The sequence below is a fragment of the Macrotis lagotis genome, chromosome 5 (genome assembly GCF_037893015.1).
Source record: "Macrotis lagotis isolate mMagLag1 chromosome 5, bilby.v1.9.chrom.fasta, whole genome shotgun sequence".
Taxonomy (NCBI): Eukaryota; Metazoa; Chordata; class Mammalia; order Peramelemorphia; family Peramelidae; genus Macrotis; species Macrotis lagotis.
The window spans coordinates 110,391,825-110,414,604 of NC_133662.1; the positions used below are offsets into that span (position 1 = coordinate 110,391,825).

Consider the following 22,780-nt stretch of genomic DNA (forward strand, 5'->3'; position numbering starts at 1 on the left):
CATGCATTCAATAACAGTATATATATATATATATATATATATGTTTATATATATATATATGTTTATATATATGGGTGGAATCAGTGTTATTCAAGTAAGTCAAGAAAATAATAAGCAGGAATAGTTAAAAAGAAAGCTACACTGTGAGAATATTATCAGAACAATGATAATGCCAGTGAGAATATTATCCTTTTGAAGGTCATTTTTAAGAATTCCAATCTTTGTCACTGCCCCCCCCCAAGAAAAGGACATTTCTAAGTCTGGATAGGGAGTAGACAGAATATTCTACTATGATTCTGCTTTGTGAAGTTGTATTTCTCTTCTCTTGGAGAGAGGAAAAAAGGAAAAAAAATTAAATTTGATTTTTTTCTATGTCAATATTATATTAAAGAAAGAAATGTCAGGGAAAATGTCACATAATACTGGTGAAATAAGAGTGGAGCTTCAGTGAAGAATGAAACAGCCATAAAAATCTGTTGTTAGAGGTATTTACAAAGAAGGGAAATCTCAGAGTAGGAAAAGAAAACACCATAGATCCATGATTTCTTTGTAGTGAGTCCTTCCTCCAATGATGAAATTTAATTCAATTCAGCAAGAATTTATGAAGTGCCTGCTATAAGTGGAATGTGATTAAAGGCTAGGGGCAAGGGCAAGGGCAAGGGAAAAGTAAAAAAATGATAACAGTCCCTTCCCTGAAGGACATTACATTCTACTAGATATGGGTTACAACCTTTCAAACTCAATAGAGATTAATTACAATCTTTCCTACTAGATATAGGTTATAACCTTTCAACATATGGAAGAAAATAATATTCAAAGAATTTAATGAGAAAGATAAGGTTTTTGCTTATTCCTGCCTTTATTTTTTTCTAGAGCTAATATTCTTTACCCTACCATGAAAACCATAGCCAGACAGATGGGTAAAGAAGATGAATTCGAGGGACTTGTAATAAACTGTCGGTCTATACTTCCTCCCAAAGGAACTTCAGAAGTTGAAATCAAAACCTGCCAGGTTATCTTTTTTATTATTATTTTTTAAAATCCTGTTTCTTTAGTATCTCACAAGTGGATGAATGTGCTCACTTTGACCATTAAATATTGTATGTAAACCAAATTTCCCTAAACTGAGTCATTTTAATGTCCTATGAGAACTATTTAAAATCAATCTATAGCTTTCCTTTTGAATTTACCCATTTTGGGAAATCTGAAGTTTCAAATTAAACTTGCTACATCAATTTCTAACCCAAAAACTGAGATAAAGAAATATACCCCCCCAAAAAAAACAATGGAAGATTTTGCCTTCCATATAAAAACCAGCACATAAATACCACCACCATCTCCCTACAAAGTATAAACAAAAATCAGGGAGGAAAAAAAAGAAAGTTGTCTTTTAGAATTATTCTGTCATAGTCCTGATATATTCTCACAGCCCCAGTGTTGTTTATATGTCCATACTGAGAGCATCATATTTATAGCAGACAGAACTTGCTTCCTTAAGTAATTTCCTGCCTTCACCCTTTTCCTGAGGGACAAGCATTACTGTCCCTATTCGACAAGTAAGCAAAGCCCAAGCATCTGGTAGTTCGTTGGCTTTAGCAAGGTTGCCTAGCAATAAGCTGAAATGATAACTTGCACCTGTGAGGCCTGACATTATTGTTTGTCTCCTAAGCAACATTCCCTTTATAAAGCATTTCTAACACTATAAAGGGAGCAGTTTGAACCAATGAAAATAAAAGATGGTAGGGCACTTACCAGTTTTATTGGTAGTATATCCTGGCAAGGGACTGCTAAATGCTGTTGAAGAGGACAATCCCCTCCAACCTAAGGGAAAAATCCCCTCCTGGAAAAGACATGCAGGCAAAGTTAGAAACCAGGATTTCTAAGGAGTGCTGGTCCAGAGGTTGAGACCAAATTGGAGAAATTGAAACCTAGAGGGGAGTTTTCAGGCTAAAGAGATCTGCATGAAAGTTTACTACAGTGATGATGGCAAAATGAATGTTTGCCTCTCTCTAGAATTCCCCCTTTTATTGTAGTAATATGTGCTTTATCCCTGACCATGTCTGTTCCTGCGTAGGTTGGCACTGACCCCTTGCCCACTGTGACTGCTATGGGGATGACAGTTGAACCAGCTTATAAATGCCACATATGAATTTTTTAAATCATCATATGAAAATGTTGAGGTCATTTTTAATCCTTTTTCTGGTATCTGTGTTTGCCTCAGTATAACAATGGTTCAGACATTTCTGTCTATATTAAGGTCCCAAAAGGAATTGTTTACAAATACTGCATTCACCTTTTTTCTTTTCTTTTTCTTAGTAAACCAATACTGTCTTTAAACACTTGATTTAGACTTCAGTATTTACTGCCCAAGAAACTCTTGTAGTATATTGGTGTCTACTATAGGAAGCCTTTCTCCCCCCCTTTTATAAGAGGATATATACCCAAAATGTGGACTGATTCTCAAATTCTGTTTACTCTAGCTTCAAAAACTTCTGGAAAATTTTGAAAGTCATATGATCCATGAGGTGCTAAGAAAAGTTAAGAAAGAAATAGCCTTAGTTATGTCAGAAAAGGCTAGAGAAGATGATGTCCTCCCTACAGGTAAAGTACATTTGAATTCACAGAATTATTGTGAGAATAAAATGAAATAACCTATATAAAGTATGTATAATGTATATAAATATTTATCAAACTTTATAAACTACACACACACATTTATATATTTATAGACAAGTCTATTTAGATATATACACCTCTAGATATATGTACGTGCCTATATGTATATATATACATACATAATACCTGTGTATTAAAAAACTCTTTAATGAGTAGATATAAATAATATTATTCAGAGGCAGCCTATCATAATAGAATGAGCACCAATGGGGAGATCAAAGACCTAAATTTGACCATTCTGTCATTTCATAGAACCACCTCTCTGGGCTTCAGTTTCTCATCTATTCAGTAAGGAAGTTGTGCCAGACATTCTCTAGTATTCCTTCCTGCCTTGAATCTACAATCCACAATAAATTTATAGGAGAAAAATAATCCACCACCTTTCAGGTTAATTGCATTTTCTTTGAAGGGCAAAAAATATTATAGCTTCTCTTTTTAAAAGATGACTAAGGTCAATACAGGATTAATGACCACTGGTCTCACCTTTCCTGCACTGTTGTTTGATCAGCTTCCATAGAATCTGAGCTCAGTAAACAGGACTTTCTTCTAAGCCCTGAAGTAAAAGGTTGAGCTCCCAATGTCACTAGAGAGTTGTGCAAGGGTGAGTTCATATTACAGGATATTAAAGAAATGACAAAGCAGTTAGCTGCTACCGCTGGATTTGCCTCCTCCCAGAGGAAGCCTTGGAGGCTAGCCCAAGAACTCTGCAGATAGACCTTTGCCTAATAGTCAAGGATAGTGTCTCTTATGAGACTGCCTATCTTTTCATGAATATTTTAAGGAAATTATAAAAACAACAATGATTGTAGTGGACATTTATAAAGTATTTTAAAGCTTACAAAACACTTTACCTACATTATAGCATGTGATCCTCACAACAATCCCATGAGCTGATAAGTATCATTGTCCCCACTTTACAGATGAGGTAACTAAGACCCAGAGAGGTTAAGTAATTTGTCCATGGCCACAGAGTCATTGTACCCAGGTTTTCGTTATTTCAAGATCAGATAGGATAAAATCTGGTGCATAGTAGACACTATATAAATGATTATGCCTTTCCATTCCCAGTCCTGTAGTCTTTCCTCTGTGTCTCTAGAGACTGGGACCATTTTCCTCAAGGTGTTCCTCTGTGATAGATACAAATTCTGGTTCCAGTAAACTAAGCAGGACTGAGGATGAAAGTGAAAATAGAATCCTTATCAATGATGATCATGCTAATGGCAAGGTTGATTCTATTGCCTGGCTTCTCTTTCACAAAGTAGGAAGGTTGAATCAATTTCGGATTTTCTGTCATCCAAACTTTACCTTCTGAGGACACTTAAAATATGTGACAATATTGAATCTTTTCTTTCTCTCCTGATTTGATATATGACTTTTTTTTGCTTGCTCTGTTTCAGCAGGCAGTAGTAAATTGTAGGGGAACATTTAGGGTTAATGTTTTAAAAAAATAAAAACAAAAAGCTTAGAGCTATGTAGAAGCAAAATAGGCAGCTATTATTCCTTCCTTCTTCCTCAAAGCAAAATTAGCTACTGCTTGGGAGGTAGTTGGTTCCCCTCGACTAGAGATTGGTTGTTGTTGTCTTCCAATTGAACAAGCTTGTGTTAATCTTTAGAGGCAGCATCACATAGTGGATAGAAACTCAGATATGAAGCTGGAAGACCTCAGATCTCTCTAATGGTAGCCTTTCTATGAGATTATGAGCAAGTCCCTTTACCTATGAGCATTCAAGGCAACTCTCTAAAGTCATAATTGGCAGGGTGTGTGCCAGTCTGCAGAGGTGGAAAGAGTTCCCTCAACTGGGAGTATCCTATGCCAACAAAATCACAGCTTCCTTCCTTATCCCTGTTAAATCTTAATTCAGCAGCTTGGTTCAATGGTGTTTTCATTTGCATTGTGATAGAACAGTCATTGTGTATATTGTTTTCCTGATCCTGCTTTTTCTTTGATCCTCCCTCCCTTTGGACCCTTGTCGATGTCTGTGCTAAGATGTGCCTAGAACTAAACACATTGCCATACATGAGGCATGATCCAGGCAGAGCATAATGGACCAATTGCCTCTCCCCTTGTGGAATTTTTGCCTCTCTATGCAAGCTAGCAGAGTGCTGGTGCATTGGGCTTTGCATCCCCTTGCTGATTCATCAAATCCTGTATGGCTCCTTTACCTCCCAAACCCCTCTAAAGGTCTTTTTGCTGAGGCTGGATGACCACTTGTAAGAAAGAGCACAGATTGATTCTTGTTCAGGTATAGGTCAGCTTGGATGCCCTCCAGGGGCCTTTCCCCACAGAAATGCCCTGGACCTTCTGATTTTAAATCCTTTGCTACATTTCTTTCAAAATGTTCGTCCTTAGGAAACCTAGTTTCTGTACTCAGTGTTTTACCTCCTCAGGGGTTCTAATGATTAAACCCTTTGTTTGGTCCTAATCTTCTGTGACCTCTGAAGTTTTTTGACACTATTGAACACAGATGACACATCCTTCTGAATACCCTTTTCCTACCTTCAGAGTAATTATACTTTCTTGGCTTCTTCTCCTATTTCTCTAAACACTCCTGTTTCCTTTGACAGTTTCTCTTCCTGATTCTTTAATGGGAGTGTTTCTTGGAGGCATGGTATAGATATATAAAACCCTGGAATTGGAACCTGAGTTGAAATCCTGCCTCAGCTGTGGAACCCTGAGCCAGTCACCTTCTTTCAGTCTGAGTTTTCTCATTTGTAAAAGGGAAATAATAATAGCACCCACCTCTCAGGTTGTTGTGAAGATTAAAGGAGATGATGCATGTAAAATGTTTTGCAAACATTAAAACCCTTTATAATGTTAGCTTAGAATGACATGACTCCAGCATGACATAAGCCTTGAAGCCAGAGAAATGTGGATTCCAGTCCCTCTCTGACATATACTGGTTGTGTGAAATTAGGCAAATCACTTAACCCTTTTGAGCTCTAGAGAGCAGTTTAAATCTGCAAAGATTACATAGTGTATATACATTGTTGGCAAAGTTTGTAAAAATTACAAAATATATACATTGTTGGCATATATCACATTTTACACATATTATCTCTGTATATATGACAGAGAAGATGCCAGTCTTTGTTAGTAAAGGAAGCTCCCTCATTTGGGAATTCCCTCCTAACCTAAAAATGTGAATTATTATTATTATGCTATTTTTATTACTCTTCTCCCTGAATTCTCCCCTTTCCCTCCTTTGTTGATCTAATTAGTTTCAATGGTTTCAGTTGCCACCTCTATGCAAATAACTCCCCAAATCTATTATTTCCAGTCCCCAAGTTCCAGTATACATCTTTGCTGATGTCCCAAAGTGCCTCAAACTCAAAACCTGTCTAAAACTGAACTAAATTTGCTCCTCTATCTGACTTGCTCTTTCTGCCTATAATGTCACCATTCCCTGAGTCTCCCATGTCTCACTATTCACCAAGTCTCTCCTCTCTGCAACTTTCTCTCCTTCTTCTTTATCAATCATTTTCTTTTTTTGAATTATAAAGATTTTATTTATTTTGAGTTTTTTAATTAAAGATTTTATTTATTTTGAGTTTTACAATTTTCCCCCAATCTTTACTTCCCTCCCCCCACCCCCCACAGAAGGCAATTTGTCTGTCTTTACATTGTTTCTATGGTATACATTGATCCAAATTGAATGTAATGAGAAATCATATCCTTAAGGAAGAACCATAAAGTATAAAAGATAGCAAGATCAGACAATAAGATATCAGAGTTTTTTCCTAAATTAAAGGTAATAGTCCTTGGTCTTTGTTCAAACTCCACAGTTTGGATACAGATGATATTCTCCATCACAGACAGCCCCAAATTGTCCATGGTTGTTGCACTGTTTATCAATCATTTTCAACCAATTACCAAATCTTCTTTCTCTAATCCCTTCAACATCTCATATATCTATTCCCTCAGTCAATAAACATTTTATAGTCAAATGTCTTCTCAAGTGGTGGGTTCTGGGAGACAAAAGATGACATAATCCTTGTCCTCATGGAGCTAACATTCTAACAAGGGAGCTAACAGATATAAGTATACACAAAAAATTGTGGTAGAGAAACCAAATCTATGATTTCAATGAAATGGAGAACTCCCTGTGAGGAAAATCATACTACAAAACCAATGCAGACAGGCACCATCTGCTGCTCTGCATTTAGTGTAGGAAAGTTACTTGAGGCTCTGAGAGGTATAGTGACAGTTCCTTGGCTATATCTGATTCTGTCGGGGACCTGGGCCAAGGGGGCTGCAGGTGGGACAGAGTTGAGCCTCACTTCTGATTGCAAAGGGTTGAGCATACACACTGAACTCTCCTCCACCTTTGGTTATTCACTCAGTGGCAGTGACTCCAAGAAGTTGGAGCATGCACAGTGGCCACATCCCAGTAATTCATCTCAAGAGACAAGCTAAACCAGGTTGAGGGTAATCAATGAACCACAAACCTGTCAGTGAAATCCTTTAACTTGGGATCTGTACTCCAAACGTGAAGATCCTGTGGAATGGGTGAAGTTGTTCCAGTGTCCACTAAGGCAGTTGAAGTAGGTGCTATGGAGCAGGTAGAGTTTGGTCAGACATGGAGGACACCAAGGTCATTGACTCATCCTGAGTCATTGCCATTCATCCTAACTTTTGTCTTATCACTAGACTTGGGTGACTCTGAAAGAGAGAGTTTGGTTGACAAATGTGTACAACTCTGTCTCACTTAAATCACTTGGAAAAAAACAAACCATAGCCTGTGATGTCCTTGGTCCTCATAAAAACTGAAGGACAAAAATCATCTGATTCTGAAGACAGCTCTAACCACTATAAAATGCTGCATTTATAAAATATTTGAATTGGACTTCAAAGGATGGCTTAGAAGGATTTCCCTGGTCTCTTCCCCCAATCTGTACTACCTCCAACAAGTTTTAATGACTTTTCCCCTTAGACCCCAAATGGTACTTTTTGTTGATCTCCAATGGCTTTAACCATGATTTGTGTTTGTAATGTCTCACAAGTGGGCTTGCTCTTCATTTTGTAGCCTTTTGTGGCTGAAATCCTTGAGAAAGTCATCTACAACAGGTAGATTTCCTTCTTTCCTATTTCCTTTCCTTTCATTTTTTCGTAACAGACTTCTGATTTCATAATTCAATTGAATCTGCTCTCTTCAAAGTGCTAGTGATTTCTTAATTGCCAAATCAAGTAGCCTTTTCTCAACCCTCATCCTCCTTGACCTCTCTGTAGCCTCTGACACTGTCAATCACCCTCTTCTCCTTGAGTCTCTCTTTTCTCAAGGGTTTTGAGACACCACTCACTCCTGGTTCTCCTCCTACTTATCTGATAATCCTTTTACTAGATCTTCATCCAGGTGATGCCCACTAATGATGAGTATCCCAAAGGGTTCTGTCCTGGACCTTCTTCTTTTCTCCTTCTATACTATTTCCCTTGGTGATCTCAGCAGCTCCCAGGGATTCAATTCAATCATCTCTATGCTGATGATTATCAAATCTATTTATCTAGCCTTGACCTCTATGCTAATCTCCAGTATAGCATCTCCAACTGCCTATTAGATATCTCAAACTGGTTGTCCTGTAGCCACTTAAACTCAACATATCTAAAGTAAAGTTACTGGATTTTCCCTGCAAAAAAAAAAAAACCTTTCCAAATGTCCCTTTTAGTGTTTAGGGCACCACCATCCTCCAGTCATTCAGTTTTGCAACCCAGATGCCATCATTAACTCATGACCCAAGTCTTAGTAAAACTTCCACCTACTGTAAGAAGCTTTTCCCAATACTTCTTAATGTTGGTTCTCTGTATCTATGTTGTTTGTATATAATTGTTTACATGTTGTCTCCTCTCTTGGATTGTGAGCTCCATGAGGGCAAGTTCTGTTTTTTTTTATTTTCTTGATATCTACCCCCAACACTGAGGAGCTGCTTGGTGAATACTTGCTGTCTACCACCAAGACTTGTAGATTTCCTAAACAGCCTAGGTTCATAGTGTTCTAGCCTACACTTTTATGTAACCTTGATAGTAGTCCTTTTAAAAAAAAATGCAGACAACACTATATTATAAGAAATATCCCCAGGGCAGTTAGGTTGAAGCAGTGAATAGAGCACCACCAGCCCTGGAGTCAGGAGAACCTGAGTTCAAATCCAGACTCAGACACTTAATAATTACCTACCTGTGTGACCTTGGGCAAGTCATTTAACCCAATTGCCTTGCAAAAACAACAACAAAAAAGAACCCGACTCTCTTGACTGAGAAATTGACCTCATATTTTACAAAAAAGAAATTAGGATCATTTGCTGTGAACTTCCTTTTTTTCCCCCTCTTCCTCATCTCCTGTTGCCAACCTTCTGCCATTCTGTCCTCTACCCCATTTTACATGATGTAGTAATCTTACTCCCTGCCAATTTTAACACACTATTTATTAAAGTGATCTCATTCCATGAATTTATCATCTCCATTCTCATGTCTAGCTTTCTTCCCCAGTCTCTCTGATGACTTTCAATCTTGCTTCTCCAACTTAATATCTTAAACTCAACATGTCTAAAACAGAATTCATTACCTTTACCCCTAAACTCTCCTGAATCTACTACATTCCCTATTACTACTGAGGGGAATATTATTTTCCCAGTCCCCCAGGCTCACAAACTAGCAATCATTCTGAATTCTTCACTATCTCTCACTCCCCAAATCCAAGCTGTTGCCAAGGACTGCCAATTTCACTTTTCCAATATCTCCCTTCCAATATCTTCCAATATCTTCCTTTGCTTCTCTGACATGGCCACTACCACGTTACAGAGCCTTATCACCCTATGTCTAGATTATTGCAATAACTGTTGATGGTCTACCTACCTCAAATCTCTCTCCTCTCTAATCCATCCTCCATTCAGCCATTAAAGGGATTTTTCTTAGACTCAGGACTGATCATGTTACCTATCTAGTAGCTTTGAATACAAAGATAAAATGATCTGTTTGGAATTCAGACTGTCATAACCTAACCCTCTCCTGCCCTTCCAGTCTTCTTATACCTTAGTTTCTTTTTTCTTTTTTTTTTTTCTTTTTTAGGTTTTTGCAAGGCAAATAGGGTTAAGTGGCTTGCCCAAGGCCACACAGCTAGGTAATTACTAAGTGTCTAAGGCCAGATTTGAACCCAGGTACTTCTGGCTCCAGGGCTGGTGTTCTATCCACTGCGCCACCTAGCTGCCCCTATACCTTAGTTTCTGACGTGCTCTTCAATCCACTGACTTTAGCTTCTTACTTGTTCAATGGTCAAGATACTACTCCACCTTTCAGTTTCAAGTCTTCCCTCCTGTCTGGAATACTCTTCTTCCTCTGCTCCAATTACTGATCTCCCTGGCTCCAATTACTGATGTCCCTGGCTTCCTTAAAGTCTAAAATAAAACCCCATCTTTAAAGGGAACCTTCCCTGACCCCTCTTAATCCAAGTGCTTTCTCTCTCTATAAACTATCTCCCCATTATCCTGTCTATAGTTTGCTTTGTATATATTTGTTTGCATATTGTCTCCTTGTTTAAACTAACTTTCTTGACAGCAGGAACTGTCTATCTTGATCATATTTATTTCATTAAATATTTAAATACTTAGTTTTTTTTAAATTTAAATTTAAATATTTAAATATTGAACATTTCCTAGTTATATGTAAAAACTTTTAAACATTCATTTTATAAAATATTGAATTCCAAATTCTTTCTTCCCTTCTATTCTTCCCCATCCCTTGGGAAGACAAGCAATTTGATATCAATTTTACATGTGAAGTCATGCAAAATATATTTCCATATTGACTAGGTTACAGAACACACACATAAACATATACATGCACACAAGAAAAATAAGAAAGTTTTTTTAAAAATATGCTTAATACCTAGCTGTGTGGCCTTGGGCAAGCCACTTAACCCCATTTACCTTGCAAAAACCTAAAAATATATATATATGCTTAAATTGGGGGGTGGAGCCAAGACAGACAAGAGCGGATCCTCTCTTAGGCGCTCTCTCATAAAACTTGTAAACTAAGGACTCTAACTAAATTTTTGAGAGACAGAACCCACAGAGGGACCCAATGAGGCAGTTCTCCTACTCAAGGTAACCTGGAAAAGAGCAGAAAGGTTCTGCTCCCAGGGTTGGAGGGGTGGCCCGCCAGAGAGAAAGAACTTCAGCCTCCCAGAGGCAGCCCCAGGGTGCTGGGAGCCATGGTGCACAGCAGCAGGGGAATCTCCTGACCTATGCCCCAAGGAACACCAGGCATAAATTGGGGGAATAGCAGGGGGACCTCTGCTAGAGCACATTAAACCCAGCCCTCAGGGCACAGCAAGCAGCATGGCCAAGGCAGTCCAGATCCAGGAAACATAAGCAGGCAGAGCCAGTAAGCAGGAGACCCCAGGGCATGAGCCCATTGAGCTGAGGGAGGGGAGTAAAGAGAGACTACTCTGTCTTCTGCCCCTGGAACAGGACTCTGGGGCTCTGACCACATTCAGATCCTGATCGCAGTCTAGGCCCCCCCACAGAACAGCAGGGACCCTCCCCACCTCAGCCCCATGGCAGAGTGGGGCGCTTATGGTCATTCACAGACCAGGAGGGAGGACAGAGCCTCACACACTGAGACTCTTGTGGAGTGTCCCAAAAACTCAGGAAGCACCCCAAAAACAGGCTGGGAAAATGAGCAAGCAGAGAAACAAGAGGAACACTATTGAGAAATAGTTTACCTGTGAGCCCACAAAGGATCAAAACACTCAGTCTGAAGATGAGGAGGCACAAGCTCCTGCATCTAAAGACTCCAAGAAAAACTCAAGCTATGACAGAGCTCAAAAAAGATTTTGAGAAATCAAATGAGGAAGTTAGAAGAAAAACTGGGAAAAGAAAAGAGAGAGATGCAGGAAAAACATGAAAATGAAGTCAGCAGCTTAGTCAAGGAAATACAAAAAAATGCTGAAGAAAATAGCATGCTAAAAACCAGCTTAGGTCAAATGGATAAAACAGTTCAAAAAGTTATTGAGGAGAAGAATGCTTTAAAAAGCAGAATTGGCCAGATGAAAAAAGAGATAAGAAAGCTCTCTGAGGAAAACAAATCCTTCAGACAAAGAATAGAACTGAGGGAGACTGATGAATTTACAAGAAATCAGGACTCAATACTTCAAAACCAAAAGAATGAAAAATTAGAAAATGTGAAATATCTCATTGAAAAAAACAACTGATATGGAAAACAGATTTAAGAAAGATAATTTAAAAATTATTGGAATACCTGAAAGTCATGATCAGGAAAAGAGCCTTGACATCATTTTCAAAGAATTACTACAGGAAAATTGCCCTGATAGCCTAGAAGCAGAGGGCAAAATAGAAATGGAGAGAATCCACCGATCCCCCTGAAAAAGAGATCCCAAAAAACCAACCCCCAAGAATATTATAGCCAAGTTCCAGAACTCCCAAGTCAAAGAGAAAATATTACAAGCAGCCAGAAGGACACAATTCAAATAAAGTGGAGCTGCAATCAGGATCTCACAGGACTTAGCAGCAACTACATTAAAAGCTCGTAGGGCTTGGAATATAATATACCAGAAGGCAAAAGAGCTTGGAATGCAACTGAGAATCAACTCCCCAGCAAAACTGAATGTCCTCTTCCAGGGAAAAAGATGGACTTTCAATGAACCAGGGGAATTTCAAATGTTCCTGTTGGAATGGCCAGAGCTGAAAAGAAGGTTTGATCTTCAAATACAGGACTCAGGTGAAGCATAGAGATTGGAGAAGGGGAAAATATGAGGGACTTAATGATGATGAACTGCATATATTCCTATATAGAAAAATGACACTGATAATACTCATATGAACCTTCTCAATTAACAGAGCAGGTAGAAGGAGCTTTTATAGATGAAGCACAGGAGAAAGCTGAATTTGAAGATAAAATATGTTGTAAAAATGGAGTCTATAGAAAAAAGGGAAATGAAATGGGAGAAAGAAAAAGGAGAGGGGGAATAGGCCAAGATATTTCATATAATAAGATTTTTCTTTATTACAATGAGCTATTGCAATGATATGGAAGGGGGGGAGGCAAGGGGGAATGAGGGAATCTTCGCTCTCATCAGAGGTGGCTAGGAGAGGAAACAGCATATATACTCAATGGGGTATAGGCATCTGGAGTAAGTTGGGGGGGGACAGGGGGAAGGGGTGGGGATGTGAATGAAGGAGGAGAGGATGGACCATGGGGGGAGAGTGATAAGATATAACACATTTTCTTTTTTTACTTCTTGCAAGGGGCTGGGATTGGAAGGCCTGCCCAGGACCACAGGGCCAGGTGGATGCTGGGCCTAAGGGGTGGTATGGGGGCTTGGGGCCTCTTGGCCCCAGAGCCAGGGATCTGTCTGTTGCACCACTCAGCTACCCTACAGCAGAGTCATAGTGAAAGGAGAGAGAAAATATAGTACATGGTAGTGGAGAAATACTAAGGGAAGGAGTTGTGATCAGCAATGGCAATGGTGGGAAAATATGGAAGTAACTTTTGTGATGGACTTACCATAAAGAATGTGATCCACCGCAACAGAGTTGTTGGTGTTGGAACAGAGACTGAAGCACATTTTATTATTATTATTATTATTATTATTATTATTATTATTATTATTTGGGGGGGGTACAGGGCAAATGGAGCTGGGTGGCCCGCATGAGGCCACATAGCAGGGTGATTGTTGGGTGGCTGAGGTTGGATTTGGACCCAGGTGCTCCTGGCTCAAGGGCCAGTGCTCTGTCCTCCACCCAGCCACCCCTACTATTATTACTATTTTATTTTATTTTAGGTCTTTTTTTTCCTTTTTTTGTGTTATACAGGGCAGTGGGGTTGGAATGGCTTGCATGTCACATGGCTAGGTGATCATTGGGTGTATGGGGCCGGATGTGGGCTTGGGCACTCCTGGCTCCAGGGCTGATGCTCTGTCCACTGCATCACCTGGCCATACCTACAACTATTACTATTAATTTTTTTAAATTTTAATTTTAATTTTTTTCTCTCCTCTTTATCGTTCAAGTGAGTATATTTTTTGGGGGGGTATTTTGTTTACTCTTAAACAAGAATATTTTATTAATGTATAAAAAATATTGTACAAAATGAGAATAAATAAATATTAAATAAAAAAATAAAATATGCTTACATTTGTAGTCAGAGTTCATCAGCTTTTTCTGGAGGTAGGATAGTATTTTTCACCATAAGTCCCTTGGAATTTTCTGGAATCATTGTATTGATTAGAATAGCTAAGTTTTTCATGGTTGATCATCCCTACAATATTTCTGTTACTCTGAACAATATTCTCCAGCTTCTACTCACTTTATTTTGTATCTGTTCATATAGGTCTTCCCAGGTTTTCCTGAAATTATCTTGTTCATCATTTCTTATAGTATAATAGTATTCCATCACAATCTCATGCTATAACTTGTTCAGCCATTCTCCAATTGATGAGCATTCCCTCAGTTTCCATTTCCTTACTACTTCAAAAAGAACTGCTGGAAATATTTTTGTACAAAACAATTAATTTTCTCTTTTCTTGATCTCTTTGGAATAGATCTTTTAATAGTGATATCACTGAACCAAAGGGTATACACAGTTTTATAACCCTTTGGGCATAGTTCCTAATTTTGTCCCAATTTTTTCCATATTCCTCCCCTCTTCTCCCTACCACTCCCCCCAGCATCTGTCATTTTCCTTTTCTGTCATGTTGACCAATCTGATAGGTATGAGGTAGTATCTCAGACTTGTTTTTAATTTTAATTTTTAATTTTCTCTCTGAACAATAGTGTCAGAACATTTTTTCACATGACTATTGGTACCTTTGATTTACTCTTCTGAAAAATTACCTATTCATATTCTTCAGCCATTTGCCAATTGAAGAATGGCAAAGTCAGGTCTTTATCAGAGAAATGTAAATGTGGATTTAATGTAAAAATTTTCCCCAGTTTTCTGTTTCCCTTCTAATTTTGGTTGTATTAGTTTTGTTTGTGCAAAAACTTTTTTATTTCAGAATTACCTATTTTATTTCCCATGAACCTCTCTAACTCTTGTTGGTCATAAACTCTTCTAGGGACTGTCTTTTGTCTCTTTTTGAGTCCCCAGCACTTTAGCCCCTGGCAGTAGGCACTTAAGGAATGTTTATCAATTGATCAATGATTATAAATAGCATTTGCATAACACTAAGGTTTGCAATGCCATTTACAAATATAATCTCATTTTATCCTTGCAACAACTCTGAGAAATAGATGCTTTTGTGATCCTCTTTTAGCAGCTGAGGAAACTGAGGTAGAAAGCCATTAGCTGTTCTTACTATCTCATTCTCATCTTTTTTTTAAATTTCATATAGAAATAATTCCAAGACAAGGCACTATCCTGCTATTTTTCTTTCATATTTTCTATATCATCCATATGGCCCAGTTGGACAAAATTATTCTTTTCATGGGTGAATAAAAGTATTTGACTATAAGTTTATCTTCTGTAGACTCACTGAAAGGATCTGCAGCTCAATTCCATAAGCAGCCCAGATGATATGAACATTAACTATTCTTCTCATAGCAGTTAGGTGACCTGAAATCAAGAAGCTCAAATCCATTATCACCTACTAGTGAGACAAATCACTTAACTTCTGTTTATCTCAGTTTCCTTAATTGTAAAACAAGGATAATGATAGCACTTACCTCCTAGGATAGCAAGAATAAAATGAGATCATAATTGTAAAATGCTTGGCACAGTGTGGCAAATAGTAGTCATCATCATCATCAAATTCATTATTATTTCTTTTGCAAAATCTCCATATTTAGAAAATTTTTCATTCCATAGCTAGGAGATTATGCCTCCAGGAGTATTTAGTAGAGTAGTATCTATTAATAATATCCTCCATGTTATATCTGATTGAAATGCTCTGGTTCCATGAAAATTTATTGGTTGAGTTTTCAAGAGTGTTTTTGAATTCTTGTTCAGTCATGGGAATTTGTCTTCTATCATTCCACAGAGTTAATTTCTGATCTAGGCACTATGCCTGTGGTCTACTTCTTCTGCATAGAAGATCCCTTGATTTCTTCCTCTCCTCAATCAGGAAAAGAAGGGGCTAGTATGAGTAAGAGGAGAATTAACTTCTAGTGACTGTGACTTGTTAAATATTAAGAAGGAATTAAATTTTTTCAGCCCTTAGTACAAAATTATCATCATCATCATCACTGTCGTTATTGGCTAGCACTGGAGAATTAATTTTAGTTTGTTTTTATTTTTTCTTTAACTTTTAATTCTGTCTTGATTTGGGCCAAGTAACTGCTAGAGCAGAGAAAGGAGGCAAGTGTCAGTGAATACCAAAGACTTCCTGGAGGGGATAGGGCCTGGGTAACTTTCAAAGGGAGATAAGAGGTGGTTTTGTATTCAGGAAGTTAGAAAGCTGTTCCAAACATACAGTTGACATGGAAAACAAAAAGACACTGAGATAAGAGAGAAAGAGGCAGGAAACTCAGACCAACTACAACCTAGTGTGTCTCTCACCCCTTCTGCCAAAAATGGATACTTCAACAACAAAAAAAGAGACAAAAATGGATACTTCATCTCAAAAGAATAATGACCACACACATTCATAATGAGACACAGACAACTAGTCCTATTTTACCAAGAATTGCTTTCATTGGATCAATGCCTCACTTTTCTTGGCCTTCCCTGGTCCCTGATTCCATTTGCTGATAGATTTTTGAACTTTACATCATGATGAGGGAGCATCATATTGGGAAATAGTCCTGGGGCTACATTCAATTACATCCCCTCCAACCTTGCCCAGAGCCAAACCCTAAACAGCCAACCTCTACTGAACCCCAGCCAGCCAATATTCAACACTACTTACTCACAACAGATGTGGCTGGAAGGCAGATCTAGTCACTCACCAGGTTTTTTTTAACGTACCCATCAGCCTGTCTGAAAATGTATCCTGTTCAAGGTGTTCAACTTCATAATGAACAAGTTTGACCACTTTCAAAAGCTGTATTGTTTAAGAGTAAAAATCATACAAATAAAAGGAAACCACACACACACACACACACACACACACACACACACACACACACACACACAGACACGGAAAGATTAACCACTGGTAGAAACCCAGTGTCTTTATGTAGCATGAGTTCAATAATTCTTTGTTGAGTTGATTTATCAAATGGGATTGGATTGAAAGGTTGCAGACAAATGTTTACAAAAAAAAAGGAATTTCACTGGAAAGTACTGACTTGAAAACACTGCACTCTTGTTTTGCTTTGTTATTTGACACTACTTGAACAGAGAGCATGTTCCACCTAATGAATACTATACCTTCTTTTTCCCATGTTGGACAGGGGATTATACTGAAATGGTAGCTTTACTTTCTCTACTATAAAAAAAATCTGCCGTTGGAAAATACACGAATATGAAATTATATAAAATGTCATTCCAAATCAGAAACGTTAATGCCTATGGTCTACTTCTTCTGCATAGAAGATCCCCTGATTTCTTCCTCTCCTCAATCAGGAAAAAGAAGGGGCTAGGATGGGTAAGAGGAGAATTAACTTCTAGTGACTGTGACTCTCAGAGAATTTCACTATCTCCTCTCACTTTCTAATTTTCTATTTTAGTCAGTCTATAAACATTTATTAAATGTCTACTATGTGCGTTCCAGGCAATATATTAAGAACTGAGAATGCAGAAAAGAGACAAAAGACAGTCACCTATTTTCAAGGAGCTTACAATCTAGCAGCAAACAGATATATTCTAAGCAATCTATATATAGGATGAATAGAAAATAATTAACAGAAGACATTATAATTAAGAGGTGGTGGGTTGTAAAGGTTGGTTTTAATTAGGACCGAAAGGAAACCAGGGAGCTTATGCTGCCTATAAAAATGTACAGACTTCCCATTCTTTAAAACAAAACAAAACAATTTATTTAATCCTACTATTCCAGCTAGTGATTATCTCATATCTCTCCTCCCTTTTTTAGATAATCCTCTTGAAAAACCTGTCTACACTGGATGCTTCTACTTCTTTCCTCTTATTGTTCAGTCATGTGCAACTCTTTATGAGGTTTTCTTGACAAAGATACAGGAGTGGTTTTCCATTTCCTTCTCTAGCTCATTTTACAGATGAGGAAACTGAGGCAACCTGAATTAAATGACTTGCCCAGCTAGTAAGTATCTGAGGCTGCAGATGCGTCTTCCTGATTCCAAGCTCAGTGTTCTATCCACTGTACTTCATAACTGCCCATTACTAACCAGCAGTCCATAGGCAACTCTTCTCTCCTCTTATTCTCTACTAAACCCCTGGTTGAGATTGAATAATTCAACTGAAACTGTAAACAAGTGATCTCTTCATTGTTAAATTCAGTGGCCTTTTCTCCTTCTTCATCCTTCTGGATCCCCTCTCTGCATAAGATATTTGATCATGTTGACCACCTTCTATAGCTTTTTCTTCTTTGGGTTTTTATGGCACTGCTCTCTTCTCACTTATTTTTAACATTCCTCAAGTCTCTTTTGCTGGATCATCATCATCCATGTCATTCCTCCTAACTGTGGGTTAATTCCTAAATTTTCTTTTTTCTAACATCCTTTTGGTGACCTCATTATTTCCTATGTGTTCAGTTATCATCTTTACAAAAATGACTCCCAGAACTATGCATAAAACCCTAGTCCTCTCTCTCCTGAGCTTCAGCTTTATGTAAGGGCTGCCCAGTAGACATTTCCTGAATGTACTTCCATATGTACAAAACAGATCTCATTAGCTTCTGTTCACCCCAAAATCAACTTTCTTCCCAACTTCTTATTTCTGTTGAGGATACCCACCATCCTTCCAGTCAAACACATGGGCAATCCAGGTGACACCCTCAACTCCTCATTCTCCCTCACCATGAAAATTCCACTTATTAGGAGCAAAGTGATGGAGTGTTTAGAGTACTAGAACTGGTTGAAGGAAGACTTAAGTTCAAATCTACCCTCAGATACTTGCTAGCAAGTTACTTTACCTTCCTTTACCTCTGTTTCCTTATCTGTAAAGTAAGGATAATTATAATTCCCTACTTACCTTCCAGGGTTGTTGTAAGGATCCATTCAGAAGGTATCTGTAAAGTGCTTTGTAAGTCAATCCAAACTATTGCTATTAATATTGTCTAATCAGCTGCAAAATCTCCGTATTTCTCCCTCCATAATACTCCTTTCATCTGTTTCCTTCACTGTGCTGGCATGACCACCACCCTGGTGGAGGTCCTCATCCCTTCTAACCTGGGCTATTGCAATAGCCTTTTCATTGGTCTCCCTGAACTTTAGTCCATCCTTCACAAAACTTCCAAAGTGATTTTCATACAGCCCAGATCTGATCATGTCCATTCCCTACTCAGAAACTCTGGTTTCTCCCTAGGATCTAGTAAGTTCAGTGTCAGACACATATTAGCTGTATGATCCTGAATAAGTCACCACCTCCATTTGCCTCAGGTTCTTCTGAACTGAAAAAATGGGAATAACAATAGCATAACCCTTGAGGGATTGTTTTGAGGATCAAATGTGATAAGATTTGTAAAGCACTTTAATATAGTGCCTGCCATGTGGTAGGAGCCATATAAAGGCTTATCCTCTTCCCTTCCCTTCCACCCTCATCCCCCATTAGACAACTAAGTGATAGAGTCAAGACAACCTTAGTTCAAATTCAGCCTCAGATACTTATTAGCTATATGACCTTGTGTAAGTCACTTAACCTCAGTTTCCTTATTTGTAAAATGAGGTTAATAACAATACTCACTTCCTGGGTTTATTCCCAGAATCGTATGAGATAATATCTTCATAGCACTAAGAGTAGATGCTATATTGTTGTTGTTATTATTATTATTATTAAAATATTTTAAAGCCTGGTTCCTTCTTGCTTTTCAGTGCTCCATCTCCCATCTCCTTGTCTTTGCACTGGCTGAGCCCCTTGCCTAGCACGCACTCCATATTTCTTGGGATGTCTAGCTTACTTTAAGACTCAGTTGAAGCACACCACCTTCTACAGTCTTTCCTACTCTCCCCAACCCTCTGTCCCCTCCTCTGCTGATGCCTTCCCCTCCCCCCCCCCACTGTCTCCCCCATTGGTCTATGAGGCCCTTTAGAACAGGACAATTTTGCTTGTTCTTTTCATCCTATCAGTCCCTATAACAGAGCCTGAAATAGTAGACCTTCAATAAAAGCCTATTTATTGACTTACCCTTCACAAGGCTTCCAAGGGGGGGGACATGTTGAGGGAGATGGTCAGCCCCAACAAATTGGCATAAATATGACGATGGGCTAAAGGCTGTCAGTAAAAACCCACAATTCTTTTAAAACAAGTTTTACCGATGCCTTTGCTTCTATAGCACAGTCCTTTCTGAGCATCCTTTTGCATCCAAAGATCCCCCTCCCCCTACTCCCTAGCTTGTAACAAAGAGCACAGTGAAGCCAAGCCAAGCAACCTAATAACCATGTCTGATCTTGCTGTGTAGCATTCCTCATGCATAAGCTTACACTTCTCACTCAAAAGGAGATGCTGTCTTATCTTCTCTGGTGCCAAGATTAGATGTTTCAATCATTCAAAGTTTAAAAAAAACCATGCTTGGCCCCAAAAATAATATGAAAAGGTACCTTCTCACCTCTTTGTAAAGGCCCATGGGTTAAGTGGAACATTGAATATCTTTGCAGAGTTTTGCAATGTCAGTCAATCCACAAGCTTTTATTAAGTGCCTTTTATATCTCAGATACTGTGCTACATGCTAGATTGATATGTTTTGCTGACTTTCTTTTTTCCTGTTTTTGCTTTTATTTATAAATATTTCTTTCTTTATGAGATGACTTTTGGGAGGGGAGGGAAATGATTACTAGGAGAAATTTAAAAAATAAAAAAATATATCAATGAAAATTTATTTTAAAACAATTACTCAAATTTATGTTTTTTAATATCTTTTCATTTTATTATGTTCATTGGGTATATTTTTCCCACAAGAACACTTATTTCACTCTGTATTATTTTATACAGATGTTCCCATGTTTCTGTGAATTTCTCATACTTAGCATAAAATTTCTATTTTTAAACCAGAAAAATCACTATTCCTCCATGAATATCCTATTCCATAGCCTTTCTTACATGGAGGTGACCATGAATTCTTAGAAGCTTTATTAGTAGAATTTAAACTTGGGGGGAATTGGGGGAGTTAAAGACTCCAGTTGCAGTCTTTAAGGATGAAATGTCTTGACCAATCTCAACAAGTTCTAAGAGCTTCATCAACAAAGGACTGTCCTATAGATGACAATATTTTAACCATAGAAACTCATGAAGATTTTCTACTTAGATGAAAAAGGATTGCCATTTGTGTCAGCATAGAAAGAACCTGAATTGATAAAAGTCACTAACCCCAAAATACTGGTCATGTCTTGCTTTATCTCTTTTCTATTCTTTTTACCTTTCTTTTTTACATAAAGTCAATTATTCGACCTCTTTACTCTTGGTCTCCAAGAGGATTCCATGGGTAAGAATGAAGTTGCCCATTAAACAATGTGGTTCAAAATAATTTTTAAAAGAAATGTAGGTGGATACGGACAAATACATAAAGAATCTCCAGTTTCTTCAGTTCTTGAAACTATCTCTATTCATACACATCTCAAATTGAAAGCTGTCTCTAACTTAGAGAAATCTTTAGGAAGTCTACTAAGACATTAAGTGACTGTCGCCCACATATTAAGTCTCAGAAACAGGATAAGAACCCAAAGCTTCCAAGTATCTATTCATTATGCCATGGTAAGGACAAATAATCTCCTTTCACTTCTGAAGCAGTCACAAGTATGTGCATGATTCACAAAACCCATATCTTGAACCAGAGAAATATTGAGGCCAACCCTCCCCATCCCCTGTCACCCTCCAAAAAATTCCAATTCATTTCAACAAACATTTAAGTGCCTATAATATTCAATATACTATATTGGGAATAGAAGGCTAAATCACCTTGTCATTGTGATCTATATTCACTGCTTTTAAGAAGATAGTGCCTGTTTTGTTACTATTTAACAGTGTTTTGTTTCATTTCTATTGACAATGTCTTTTGGGGGTGGGGATGGGGAACGGTATATTTTTTCTCCCTAGATCTCTGGAAACAACCAGTTATAAAAGAAAACATGTCCATTATAAGGCCACAAATAGTTGAAATTTTTATTCAGCGGTTAATGGAAAGTTATCAAGATGGTGAGCTTGAGGTATGAGTTCACGAATAACCAGATTCTAATTAGTCTTTTTAAATAGAATAATCTCCCCTTTTGTCCACTTCTTTTCTTGAATTGGCATTATGTTTGATCTTAGAATGCCAGTATTGATAATGAGGTTGATCTGTATAAAAATAATCAAATGGGCTGCAAATGGATTTTTTTGTTTTATTTTCAGTTTTGTTGTTATCATTTTAAATATTCTGCCATGGGTAGCATTTTCATTACCACTGCCAAATGAAGGGAAATGATTCAGGCATATTTGGAAAGTAACTTATGTCTAAGAAAATGGTGTTAAGATGGAATTAAAATTTTTAGGCTAGAGCTTAAAATACAGGGTGTCCCCTACAGATCTTAGAGCAGTTAAGGACACCCTAACTAAGGACCTTGGTAAGGGGGAAAAAATACACCCTAGAGGAGGCTGGTAGAAATCTATTTGCCTACAGTTTGGTTGGTAACAATGAAGTAACAGTGAGAGAGAAAACTACTCTCTTAGATTTTACCAATGTGGTATAATAGACAACAACAGGTCCAGCATGAAAAGGAAGAAGAGTTAAAGAATGGAGAGGTAAGGAGAACATTATGTACATTAGCAGCAGTATTGTTTGATGATCAACTATGAAGGACTTATCTCCCCTCAGCAGTTCAGGGACCAAGGACAAACCTAAAAGACTTGTGATAGAAAATGTCATCCACAACAAGAGAAAACTATGGATATACTCTGAATGTAGATCAGAGCATATTATTTTCACTTTTTAAAAGTAGTTTTATGCTCTTTTCTTTCTCATGTTTTCTCCCCCTTTTGTTTTGATTTTTCTTTCACAACATGACTGATATGAAAATGTATTAAACATGATTGTACACATACACACAT

At 37.8% G+C, this 22,780-nt stretch overlaps 1 protein-coding gene across 2 annotated transcripts in view; it reads left to right on the plus strand.

The window, feature by feature from the left end:
- Positions 1–22,780, plus strand: part of LOC141487779 (uncharacterized) — a 201,212-nt gene that overhangs the window by 160,058 nt on the left and 18,374 nt on the right. For both annotated transcript variants that reach the window (XM_074187305.1, XM_074187306.1), the window contains 3 exons: positions 874–1,012; positions 2,481–2,601; positions 21,791–21,900. In XM_074187305.1, coding sequence (XP_074043406.1) covers positions 874–1,012; positions 2,481–2,601; positions 21,791–21,900 — 370 coding nt within the window. The remainder of the gene's footprint in view (positions 1–873; positions 1,013–2,480; positions 2,602–21,790; positions 21,901–22,780) is intronic.